The sequence below is a fragment of the Lynx rufus genome, unplaced genomic scaffold (assembly GCF_022079265.1).
Source record: "Lynx rufus isolate CCGP_SWC_20201006 ecotype Redwood Valley unplaced genomic scaffold, mLynRuf1.p SCAF_1, whole genome shotgun sequence".
Lineage (NCBI taxonomy): Eukaryota > Metazoa > Chordata > Mammalia > Carnivora > Felidae > Lynx > Lynx rufus.
Window position 1 is genome coordinate 157,427,482 of NW_025814823.1, and position 12,910 is coordinate 157,440,391.

At 34.8% G+C, this 12,910-nt stretch overlaps 1 protein-coding gene across 1 annotated transcript in view; it reads right to left on the minus strand.

The window, feature by feature from the left end:
• The window catches only part of SKIC3 (SKI3 subunit of superkiller complex), an 87,216-nt gene that overhangs the window by 38,606 nt on the left and 35,700 nt on the right, over positions 1–12,910 (minus strand). The window contains exons 20-29 of the mRNA XM_047089299.1: positions 11,869–11,971; positions 9,243–9,419; positions 9,010–9,154; positions 8,772–8,850; positions 8,622–8,683; positions 8,455–8,511; positions 6,928–6,996; positions 4,945–5,019; positions 4,190–4,331; positions 1,500–1,593 (exon numbers count right to left, since the gene is read on the minus strand). Of these exons, the coding sequence (XP_046945255.1) occupies positions 1,500–1,593; positions 4,190–4,331; positions 4,945–5,019; positions 6,928–6,996; positions 8,455–8,511; positions 8,622–8,683; positions 8,772–8,850; positions 9,010–9,154; positions 9,243–9,419; positions 11,869–11,971 (1,003 nt within the window). The remainder of the gene's footprint in view (positions 1–1,499; positions 1,594–4,189; positions 4,332–4,944; positions 5,020–6,927; positions 6,997–8,454; positions 8,512–8,621; positions 8,684–8,771; positions 8,851–9,009; positions 9,155–9,242; positions 9,420–11,868; positions 11,972–12,910) is intronic.

The following is a 12,910-nucleotide window of genomic DNA, read 5'->3' on the forward strand; positions in this document are numbered from 1 at the left end:
AGTTGTTAGATTCACATATTTGTGATTAGAGTATATACAATAAAATGGCAAGCACTCTGAAGTTAATCTTCTTTGTTTAAAAATCCTGCTCACTGTTGTATTCTACCATATTTCTACAATTTGTTTACTATTAAGCTTATCATGCCATTGAAAGACACAGAATTGTTGCTTTTCATGAACTTCCATATATACCTTTAAAAAAGAACTTCTTGGGGCGCCTGGGTGGCTCTGTCAGTTAAGCGTCCGACTTTGGCTCAGGTCATGATCTCGCAGTTCGTGAGTTCCAGCCCCACGTCAGGCTCTGTGCTGACAGCTCAGAGCCTGGAGCCTGTTTCGGATTCTGAGTCTCCCTCTCTCCCTCTCTGCCCCTCCCCTGCTCATGCTCTGTCTCTCTCTGTCTCTCAAAAATAAATAAATGTTAAAAAATAAAAATAAAAAATAAAATAAAAAAGAACTTCTTGATTATATAGACTCCAGTACCATCTAGTGATAACCCCTTTGAACTGCCAGGAGATCCATGAAAGAGCATGGCAAAGCGTTTGGGACACCTCAATGACTTTGTGTATGACAAAGTTTCTTCTAAGTACCTATTTTTTACTTTTCAGGCAATGATACATGCAGTTAGGTCTTTTAACTTTTCAACTAGTATCCCCAACAGTGTCATTTTTTTATTCACCAATCAATCTGCAGAGAATAAACCTGCAAGTCGATTTCATTGCCTACCACCCTCTTGGTTGGTCATTTCACTAGAGCACACGGTCCTTGTTTTCTCAACATGGCAAGTGCATTCCTGTTTCAGAGCACGTGCTCTCGCCGTTCCTCTGCCTGGAATGCTGTTGCCCTCTTGAATGGCTTATAGCCTCACTTCATGCAGGCCAAGCCTCAACTGCCTCTTTAGTAAGCCTATGCTTGTTAAACCTGTCTCAAATTCACTGCCTGCCTTAACACTCCCTGGCCCTCTACCCCATTTTGATTTTCTTTCTCAGCAATTACCATCAGAGATGTCTATAAGCTTATGATATGTCTCCCCACCACCAGGTCAGAAGCTCCATGAAAATGGAGCCTGTATCTGTTTTATTTCACTGCTCAATTGCTAGTGTCAAGGACAATGTTTGGCACACAGCAATTCAAAAACTGTATTGAAAGAATAAAATACAGTAGATCTTAAAGCAATTCAGACAAATATAATGTTCTCATTTCTTCTCTGAATGAACCTACACATTTTTAAAATAAAGAGAGAGATTTTTTTAAAACAGAATCTGGGAGACTTTTCAGTTTGATTTTTGTTTTTTCTCCTGTCTGTCTCTCTCAGATAGAGCAACAGAAACCAAAATATAGCTGAAAATTTAAAACTGAATTTTTAAAAATGTAATGATAGATAATTAGAGATCAGGAAAGGAATCAGAACATTTGTGTAGCACCTTCTTCATGAAATGAAAACAAATTTTAAAAAGCCAAGTGATAAATACAGACGACTCTTAATTAAATGTAGAGTTTACCTTTGGTATGCACCTGCTGCTTCCTTTCTCAGTTGTAGATGTTCATTTAAGTAACCCAACATTGTGAAAGCTGGAGCATAATTCTGAATTCTTTCTGGAAATCCAAAAATATCTTTTCTTTACATGTGCATGTTGATCGTATTTGTAAAATGTGAGTCTTATTTTCAATGCCTTTAACACCAGATTACTTCCTGAGATCACAGCTATTAAGAATGGTCTCATTTTTATCTTGACTATAAAGTACTAGTAATCATTTTATAACTGTTTTAAGTTATTGAATATTTTATAATTATTTATAGTTTCTCGTTATGCTTAAAGTCTAAACATTTTTATCCCCAAAGGTGTAATAATTTGAAATTGTAGCTTATATTAACACTAGTCATGAGATTCATAAGGAAATTCAGTTTTTTGGCTAATCACTTAATCTTTCCTGCAATTTTCTTGGTGGTTTGCTTCCAATTTCTATGTGTTTTTAAAAAATTCACTCAGTATTATACACTGGAAACACGGGATGACTTGGGCACTTTCAGTGCAGAACTTTGAAATTTTAATGTCAAAAAACATCATCTATCTACTAATGCACAAAGAAGAAACACATCTGATTTATTTAAAAGCAGTATTGAGAGGGGTGCCTGGGTGGCTCAGTTGATCAAGAGTTCGACTACGGCTCAGGTCATGATCTCGTGGTCTACAAGGTCAAGCCTTGGTTGGGCTCTGTGCTGACAGCTGACAGTCTGGAGCCTGCTTCAGGTTCTGTGCCTCCCTCTCTCTCTGCCCCTCCCCTGCTCATGCTCTGTCTCTCTGTCTCTGTCTCTGTCTCTCTCTCAAAAATAAACATTAAAAAACTTAAAAGTAGTATTGGGAAACAAACCATCACTTAAAATCCCTTAAAATTGCTTAACAAAGTACAGTGTAACCACAATTTATATGATAGTTAGGCTCTAACGTCAAAGCATAAAGTGAAAATCACATAATCAACCTTATTCTTGAAAAATCCTAACGTCACAAAAGAGAGGAATACCAAAACTGAATCACACTAAAAAGAGATTCATGCCTTCCAAGTACACTCACCCTAAGGCAAATTGTCAGCCAGACAAATAGATACGACTCCACTCTAGGGTAAGAAACCAGACTACGCATAACTCTCAGGGAATTATGTGTTCATTGTTCTAGGGATCCAAATTTTGTAGAAAGGTAAATATTTACCCCTGTGTAAATTCTTTATAAATGTTACCCATTCTTACGGAAATTTATCAATAAAACTTCTGATCCATACACTCTCACAGAGGCTCTAGATATTTATTGGAGTCATTCATTTTGGGAAATGGCATAAGATGTTAGTGCTCTGATGTGCTGATGTTTATAAACTAACTGCCTTCTGCTCAAGTATCCCAGGCTCAATGCAGGAAGAGTATTACAATCCTCTCCATACCTATGATGAGAAATTTTCTCTTCTGCTTTTCAGTTTATCTGTTTCTTCATAATACTAAACTGCCCATATGCCTGCTTAAACTTCTTTCTTCTTTATTAGAATTTCTCAGGGGATAAATAAAAGGCTAGCAAAACTAACATTTCTTGAGCATCCAGGGTACTTTGCATATCATTTTGTATAAATCATCCCATTTAAACTCTAAGCAATAGATGCTTTTATTCTTGTATTACAGATGAGAAAACTAAAATCCAATTCGGTAATATGACCAAGGTTTCATCATAGCTAAGAGGAGGAGCAGAGACTAAAAGCCACTGGTAGTTTTCCACCCCCCACCTCCCATGACCACAAGTGCATTCCTTAATTAATCCACATCACCTGTCTCACCCATTCACCCACCCACATTCCCTATGGTAACCATCAGTTTGTTCTGTATAGTTAAGAGTGTGTTTCTTGGTTTGTCACCTCTCTTATTTTTTAACCTTTGCTAGTTTGTTTTGTTTCTTAAATTCCACATATGAGTGAAATCATATGGTATTTTTGGACTTATTTGACTCTATTGACTTATTCTTTTTGGACTTACTTGACTCTTTTGTCTCTATTTGACTTGTTTCATTTAATTTGACTTATTACACTCTAGCTCCATCCATGTTGCTACAAATGGCAAGATTAAACTGGTAATAAAACTAGTAGTTTTAGTAAGGAAGAAAGGAAAATTTTACAATAGATGGTTAATGAAACTTCATCATTCTGTCCTTTTCCTAAGGCTACATGTATTTTTCCAGTATTCTGAAGAAAAATCAGGTGTTAAAGTGGGAGATTAAACACACTAATTTTGGAATTTAAAGCATATTATCTCATTTAATTTTCACATCTCTACCATCTAGATATTATTAACTAACTTTCCAAGGTTAATAGAAGTTAAAAGAAGTAAAATCCTTGGCCTAGGACTGTAGAGAAATAAATGGCAGAGATAGAACAGCAACAACTCAGGCCCATTACACTCCAAAATGCTTTCCACTACAACATGGAAATCAGTTTTATTGTGATCATTAGGTAGCAGCAATTTTCATCACTCTTCAAAAGGCCTTATACATTTTGAAAAGGAGACTGACCATTGGAGAAAAAAAAAAAAAAAAAAGCAAATTCATGTCTTAAGGAACACTAATATTTTACTTGGAATTAACTAATTTTAAAACTTCTTTCAACTGTTTCAACAATTTGTTCAAATATTGAGTTATTCAAATATTGAATACCTTACCTATGTATTTACTCAAAACAACTTGTGCGGCTGGAATAGCATTCATCTGAACGATATTGTACCGGTACAGCTCAGTATCTCTGTTGCTTTTATCTTGCAATGTTGTACAGACCCAATAAGCATAACCTATTGCTCCCTCGGTCTTTAAAAATGACAAAGTTAACAAGTGAATATAAGATAATAAATATACCAATAAAAATTATAAAACAGCAAGTTTCAATACAGTAAATATCACATCTTAGTCCTAAGTCAACTGCAAAGTGTCTCTAATTAAAGAGTCACTGTGATACAACACAGCTCAGAGCATATTTAAATCACTTGCTTCAACCCTAAGTAGGAGAATCACATGTGATTAAATAAAGGGCAAAAAAACAGAGCCCCACCTAATGGGTTGATATCCTTCTCTAAGCACCATTTTTAGAGATTAAACCAATAATTACCAAAGGAGTTCTAAAATACATTTGTAAATAATCAAGAAATGCCGGCCTACTCCTTATCTCATGTTGATTTTTCTCTAGGGTCTCAGTTTCTATTCTAAATGACTACTGTATCTATTGAATCCCATGTCATTTCTTCCTGAGCTTATGAAAGATAATGCAAGATGAAAATGAGAAGTTCTTTAAAGATAATTTCTAAGATAGAATAAAGAATAGAGACAACTGCTGTTATCAACATCTGATACCACTCTATCCGTTTTCTTAACAAGAATAATACTTTATTCATGAATGAATCCTCAATAATGTTCAAATTCTTACATGCATACTAAGCTCTGTAGTGTGCCTGAAAAGATCCATGGTGTCATAACTTCCAACTGTCTCTGCGATAAGAGCCTATAAAAGGAAAAAAGAGGTTCTTAAAGTGAAATTATTTGGCAGAACCAAAGGTTTACTAGCTGTGCTTCAAAGCACAGTTAATTTGTTTTCCAATCTTGGCTACTACATTCCCATGGCTCAGAGGACCAGAATAACTTGTCAAATTGGCCCTTAAACTGACAAATGCTTTCCGAATTCCCTCTGCAACCAGGCAGTGGTGCAATAATCCACAAAAAATTCCTCAGAACACTGATAAAGCTGTGCTACCTTCTCCCTTCCCTTTCACCCTTGATCCATTCATACTGGTATTTGTCTGGACTGGGGTTCTTAATCACACGATCATCTTGGATTCACCTGGGTAAGCTTTTTAAAAAAGGAAGTCCTTACCTCTAGATTTCTAGTTTCCACAGACCTGGAGTACAGTCTCAACATATTTATTTTTCAAAAGTGTGTCAGGGATTTAAATAATATACCTATGCCTTTAACTTTATAGACTATGAGATAAAAGTACTTTCAAGCTCCTATATCTTTTATTTAAAAATCAGGGTTTTTTTTAGTTATCATACATTACTAATATTAAAAAATTAATATAAAGTCTCACTTCTGTTGTTACCATTTTGATTAAATCTACCAGTTAACTCTTGAAATAAATTATTTTTAGATAAAAAGAACTGAAGGGCGCCTGGATGGCTTAGTAGGTTGAGCATCCGACTTCAGTTCAGGTCATGATCCCACAGTTTGTGGGTTCAAGCCTCATATCAGGGTTTGCACTTGCAGCATGGAGCCTGCTTCTGATTGATTCTCTGTCTCCCTCTCTCTCCATCCCTTCTCCACTTGCATACACACACTCTCTCTCAAAAATAAACATTAAAAAAAAAAGAATAAAATACTTGAAAAATTAAAAAAAGAATACTAGGTGGGTCTGATTAGCATCCAAAATCTACTGGTCTAGAGCAGTGCTACTCAGAGTCAAGTCCCTGGAGCAGCATCAGCATCATCACTTGGAAGCAGTTAGAAATGCAAATTCTTGGGCCTCCTGCATCCAACTTACACAGAGATTAGTAGTAATGCCGTTAGCTCCCAGATGCTAACCACAATTCATAGAGAAAGGAGTTACTTTTCTAACTCTGCTTGCTTCACCAATTAACTAGAATTAGATCCAAGAGTCAAAGGTAGAATAAAAGATTCTAAACTCTGATGGCTGATTTTCTGATATGGGTGATGCTCCTGCTATTCTCTGAACCAAAACAATCAACTACTTACTAATTCATTACAATTTCTCAACTAGAAAGACCTTGAAGACCACTCAGTCCAATCTTTTTCAGGTAAAGAAAATGAAATCCAGCAGTGATATGTTAAAAATGAGTCAGTGACAGACTCACACTCATAACCAAGTATCTGGATTCCTATCTGGCAGTACAAAACTCTGAACTTTGGGGAAGCAGAGGAAGAATACTCATAAACAAGCACCAAATCAAATATAAACATTTTACAGAAAATGGGAAAACATAATCAAAGTGATCTTTGTCGATGTTTATATTTTTGGTAAATGTGCTTTAAACAACAGAGTTCTAGGGTTTTTTTAGCATAATAATGTCAGGCTGATGGAGCCCAAAGCCCCCCAAATCAAGGCTTAATCGTTATAAGCTGTATGCCCTTGGGCACAATACTAAGGATCTCTAATCTTCAATTTCCCCATCTGTGAAGAGTTTAACAACCACCACCATCTCAAAGGATCAATGAAAGATTAACCAAAATAATATATACAAAGAGACTAGCACAATTACTGGCACAAAGGAAGTCCTCGTATGTTACCTGTTATCCAACATTATCATTGCTATTTATATTAACAGGTTACTTGTATCATTTTATATTAACTGGTTGCTTATACCCTAGGATTATTAATAACTATATGTTATATCTTACTTGTCCAATCCAGCACATTAAGTAAGATGGATCAAGGGACTGAGCCATTTTGAAAGCTTCATGAGCTTGCTAGGAAAAAAAAAGGCAAAAATTAACATGTCATGTCATTTTATTAATTTAGTATTAAATTGCTTATGTTTAAAAAGCATAAGAGAAGAAGATAAGTCAGACTTGTCAACATAAATACTTACAAGTCCAAAACTTCATTGTTTAAACACAATTAGCAACGCTTAAAACAGTGTTTTAACTACATAGTCCTAGAAAACTCCTGGGTACAACAGCTCTCTCTACAGGCTTAAGGGTTTTGGTCCCCACTGAAAGGGCAATAGGGATGCACCTCATAGTCTGTAGAACTTTTAACCAATCACCCACGCATTTGCTAGCCACAGGTTTGACAGAAGTATCTATTGCCCTCTCCCGAAGCTTAATTGGCCTGATAAGAACTAACGGCAAGGAGGTCAAAGAGACGTACCTGAAACTTGGCAAAAAAAGAATGGACAGCATAAATATGTGGTAAGCAGTGAGGAAACCTTAAAGATACCTCACTTGGACACATTAAATTGCATGTTTATTTTTCTACTACAAAAACTTATTATATGCTGCCTTATACTGTTTTCTCAAAAATCAATGTGTGACAGGAAACAGTCTTATTTTTCTTATGAAAACAACAACTCCTGGACAGCAACTGAGTTGTACTATCATAAAACTACATTCAGAGTTTTTTAACTGAGATCTAGCTATGTTTAAATTTTTAAAAATATTTTCGCATATCTTATGATCTAACTTAATATTCTCCTTCATTCTATTTACAGGCTTTTGAAGCAATCTTGGCAATGACTTACTTCATCCCTGAGAGTATTACTGAAACTATTTTAAAAGGATGATATTCAGTATAATGGCTGAAACACAAAATAGTACGGATGTTCTATTATCTATAGATTTATGGAAACTACTAAACATGACCTACAAGCATGCTTCCAATTACTTACTGTATTTCTAATTCTCCAATATATAACTGTTCAAGTATGACAAATTACATTGTGGCATATAAAAGAATTAATATCCACTAAAGCCAAATCTAAATCACCCAACATAGGCTAAACTTAATCTGCTAGACATTACTAATCACCTCTTTTACTTCATCACCCCACCCCTAACACAGCCCACACAGGACTCTTCTTATACATGTACAGATAAAAAGAAAAACACCCCAATAAACCATAACAAAATGTTCTAATCTTTAAATGAAAAACATAATTATAAATCCAAAATTTCTTCAGTGATATGAAAAGGAAAATAAATCTTACACGTTCATTATTTAACAAATGGAATGCCATCAATTATCTAGCATATAGGTGAGCATACTGAATAGGTAACAATATTCAAAGTATTTCTCCACAAGAAGCTAAGCTATTACAAAGAAGTAATATTCATATATAAAAAATTCATATATAAAGCTATTACAAAGAGGTAACATTCATATATAAAGAATGTTCTTTAACATGACAAAACAGACAACACATTTACCTCAATGTTTTCATTTGCAAGGTATAAGACTCCCAAGTTGGTCCACGCAACAGGATTCTAAAAGATGTATATATAAAATTAGGTCCCTGTCTACATGGCAGCCTGAGAAAGTTATTAACATGAAATTTTGAAGTTCTTTTTCACAGACAGACACATAAAACACTCACAATTTGTTCTGATTGGATTGACTTGATGAAACAATGCTGAGCAAGGGCGTAGTTTCCAATACCTAAAAAATACAGAGTTTGATGAAACTGAACTTTATTACCTGAAACAGGCAATCTTCTAATAATATTGAAGTGTTATGCAATTCTTACCACTGTAACATGAAACCACGCCAAGAGCATTCCAGTATAAATGGTTTTTACTGTCGAGTCTCACCGCCTTTTTCAGACACTGAAAAAGTAAAATTAGATTAATTTTGGTATCTTGGAACATCAGTATTTATATCAAGATAAACGTGGTTTTATGTAAAAACATGATAGTATTTATCAAAAACATCAGAAAAGCATTTCTTTTTTTAAAAAGGTTATAAAAAATTTCTCAAAACCCCACCTGTAAAGATTTCTCCAACAACTCTTTAAGATCATTTGTGTTGTTGCCTGTTTCTGCTAGATGTTGTGCTTGACGGTAATAATTAATTCCGAGATCACACCATGTATTAGATGTGGACATCAGTTTTAATGCACGACCATAACACCTGTGGAAATATAAATATAAATGTTGTATTCTGTTAAAATGTCCTAATTCAAAGTAAATGGCATTAACTAGCAACCTTTGTAAATTACCTTCCTCCAAGATGGAGGAGCTCATTCTTCTTTAATACTTGTTTTCCTTCTTTCTGACCTAGGAGGACTCCTAAAACATTAACATTTACTTTAGATGGTGAGACAGCATACAGACTGGTACAAGCATCCCCAACTAGCTTCCAAAGGCAAGACACATCAGCTCGATGCTGCAGAGCCCTAAAAAAATAAACAGTGTTTATTTTATTTTTATACTTACAAGTTATTTCCAAAAACTAGGAAGTTTATCTCTCTCATTACAATCTTGATTAAGAATTACTTCCTTGGTTAAGTGCAGTGAATGCTTTACTAAATTCTTTCCAAATAAGTTACATGTTATCACTCCCTTATTAGGAAGAAGAAAGGAAGGGGGGGAAGGAGAAAGAAGTGATTATTTCAAATGCCAGAAATTTTGCAAACACCTCTTTGGTACTCTTCATCATTTTTATTAGAAGTAGCAGAAATCACATAAATAAACCAATACATTTTCCAGGACCAATTCACCTTTAACTGAATTTTTTTGAACTGTGCTGTCTGTGTTTGTCTTTTAAACAGTAACCAAAGTAGTAAAGTTGGTAGCTCTCTCTCCGTTAATTATTGTAAACTCACGTTTTTGTTTGTTGGTCTTTGGTCAAATAAAAATGACTAGTAAATGTGTGCTATATTAAATATATTTGGTGGTCCAAAGGATTTTTAGTTAGACCAAGATTACCAAAAAGCTAAATATGAAAATGTGAAAACTCATGATTTACTGAAGAAATATGACTGAATGCACAAGCTTAAAAGAGTAAATAAAAATATTAATTATGGTGATAAAGGTCACCTCTTCTTAAAATGAGAAAAATCTCACTATTTCTCTTCATTTTTCTCTTCTCAAGATCTTATAAATAAAACATGACAATTTCACTTAAGCCAAGTCTCAATAATCAGCCATCACAAACAGCTATGTTACTGGCAGATGGACAAGCAGATGGAACATTTCTCATAGCCTTTTCTACTAAAAGAGTCCAGCCAAAAATCATTTTCCAGTATCTTTCTGAGAGATAAGATTAATTATTGCAGTCATCACTGAGAGCCCACTGTGAGGATCAGGAGGAAGGACAACACTATTTGTAGTTCCTCTGCTTAAATATCTTAGCATAACTTCTAAAAATGACAGCATGAGAAGATAATGCTAAGCGAAATAAGTCAGTTGGAGAAAGGCAAATACCATACGATCTCACTCATATGTGAAATTTAAGAAACAAAACAAACGAGCAAAGGGAAAATAAAAGAAAAAAAGAGACACAAACCAAGAAACAAGAAACAGACTCTTAACTATACAGAACACACAATGGTTACCAGAGGGGAGGAGGGTGGGAGATGAGGGGGAAAAGAGAATGGAAGTTAAACAGTACACTTGTTGTGATGAAAAGAGTAAAATAAAATAAAATAAAATAAAACAAAATAAAAGTAAATAAAATCTACAACATGAAAGAAGAAAATAGAAGGAGAAAAGAGAAACAGAGGCCATTGTAATAGCCTAAACTCTTTCAATAAAAAAATAAAGTATCTGTAAGGTGAAATAACTTCTATCACCTTTACACAAGAATTGTGGTAGTACAAACTTTTACATCCAGAAGTAAATATAAATTTGGGGATTATCACTTTAAGAGTTTTATATACCTCCATATTATTGGCTGTGAATGCTACAAGCTATGGGCTACCCAGAACAAGATTTCCCATTCTCAGAAAGGCAGTTTTTGTATCTCAAGCATCATCAAAGGTTCACAATTACTCTTTACTAGTTCAAACAAAGCATGCCCTGTTCACAATACCCTTTCCTCTTTGGAAAGATCTATATAATGTGAGACTTGAAAAGCAGCAATAAAAACCTGTGGGAGAAAAAAGGCTAAGGTTTTCTTTTCATATTTGGTTCATATTCTGGAGCAACTAAATCAACAAGAAACAGAAGAGAAAACAAGTCGGAAAAGAAAGGAAGGGAAGCACAAGAAAGGTGTTTAAGAAAAAAAATTTCAAACGTATGTGCAACATGTGGACTTTTTAAAATCATCTACCACAAATAGCACTTCTACTTAGCTGGTGAATTTACAGTTCGATAAAAATACCAGGTTTACTCAAATTTTTCTGATTTCCTTAATATTACACATCACTTTTTTTTACTACACAGATTCTCTCCAGGAGCAGATTGCTCGTTTCCCCTCACCTTCAACCCTACCAATATACCTAGAAGCGGCCCTTACCATTGAATATAAATCATACTGTTCACCTCAAGTCCTAGTTCCCAGTCAGTTCAATTGGAGGTACTGGCATTTGTAGGTCTCCTGCAAGGGAACACTGATGCACAGTATTCAAGCTGCTGCTCCTCTAGCAGAATGCTTCTTTCTTCCCACCCTTCCCTATGCAGCCAGCAGGTCAACAAGAGCAAGAAACTGTATCTGTTCCCCAGTGCCACGTTAATACAATATGTGTGCTATAGAATTCATTGGCTACTCCGTTACTCTTTATGTTTAATATTCTGAGTACTGATTGCTGTATCTCACAGAAAAAATACAGAAAGATTTTCTAAATTTGGCTTTAAGATAATGCTAAGAAAATAAACACAACGAATAATAAGAATAACACTAACCAAGTAAAATATTCCAGTGCTTTTTCTATGTAGTCCACAGCTTTCCCATCAAGATAATCCACTAGAGCTGCTTTTGCCATCATAAGATGGCATTCGCCCAAACCTAAAACCAGTTAGTTTATAGTTATTAAAACACATACAGAAACACTTAGAATAAACTTTAAAAAATGTAGCGGTGTTATTTTAAAGCCACTTTTCAGAAAACAAAACTTAACGGTATTTTATAAAAATTATCTTTAAGTATGGTCTCGCATACACTTAGTACTGTTGCAGTAACGTGTGCTAAAAGTGATAAAAATCTATAGAAAGAATTTCCTTGACTTTGGGCAGATTACTTAACTCTTAAAACCTCAGCCTTGAAAATGGTGATATTACCTAAATGCTATTCTCCATCATATTACTATTTATTAACTGTTGTGAAGCAAGATTTCATCTTTTTATATTCAAAACTAGATAGCAAACTACACAGTAAAAATGTAATAAATGAAACAGCAATTTCCTAAAGTACCCAGTCAAGATTTAATAAACGTGAATTCTTTTGAGGAAAGTTTTACAAAATTAAAACAAAAGTTTTCAAGGCCTAAGTTATGCATTGCTTACAACATACACTATTTCTGATTTTTTTTTTTTTAACGTTTATTTATTTTTGAGACAGAGACAGAGCATGAATGGGGTGGGGGGGGGGGGCAGAGAGAGAGGGAGACACAGAATCTGAAACAGGCTCCAGGCTCTGAGCTGTCAGCACAGAGCCCGACGCGGGGCTTGAACCCATGGACCATGAGATCATGACCTGAGTGGAAGTCGGACGCTCAACCGACCAAGCCACCCAGACGCCCCCACTATTTCTGATTTAAACCGCAGTTGTTTAGTTAAAAAGTAAAAAGAAATAGAGTAAAAGACATATTAATGGGCTCCAAGTTTTTTTAAATGGTTAGATAAAATCATAAAAAATTTGGATTATATATGGATGGTGTTTTACTTTGTACTACCAAAAATCATTTGTTAAGGAGTAGGTATCTACGGAGAAACTTAAATTAATTTA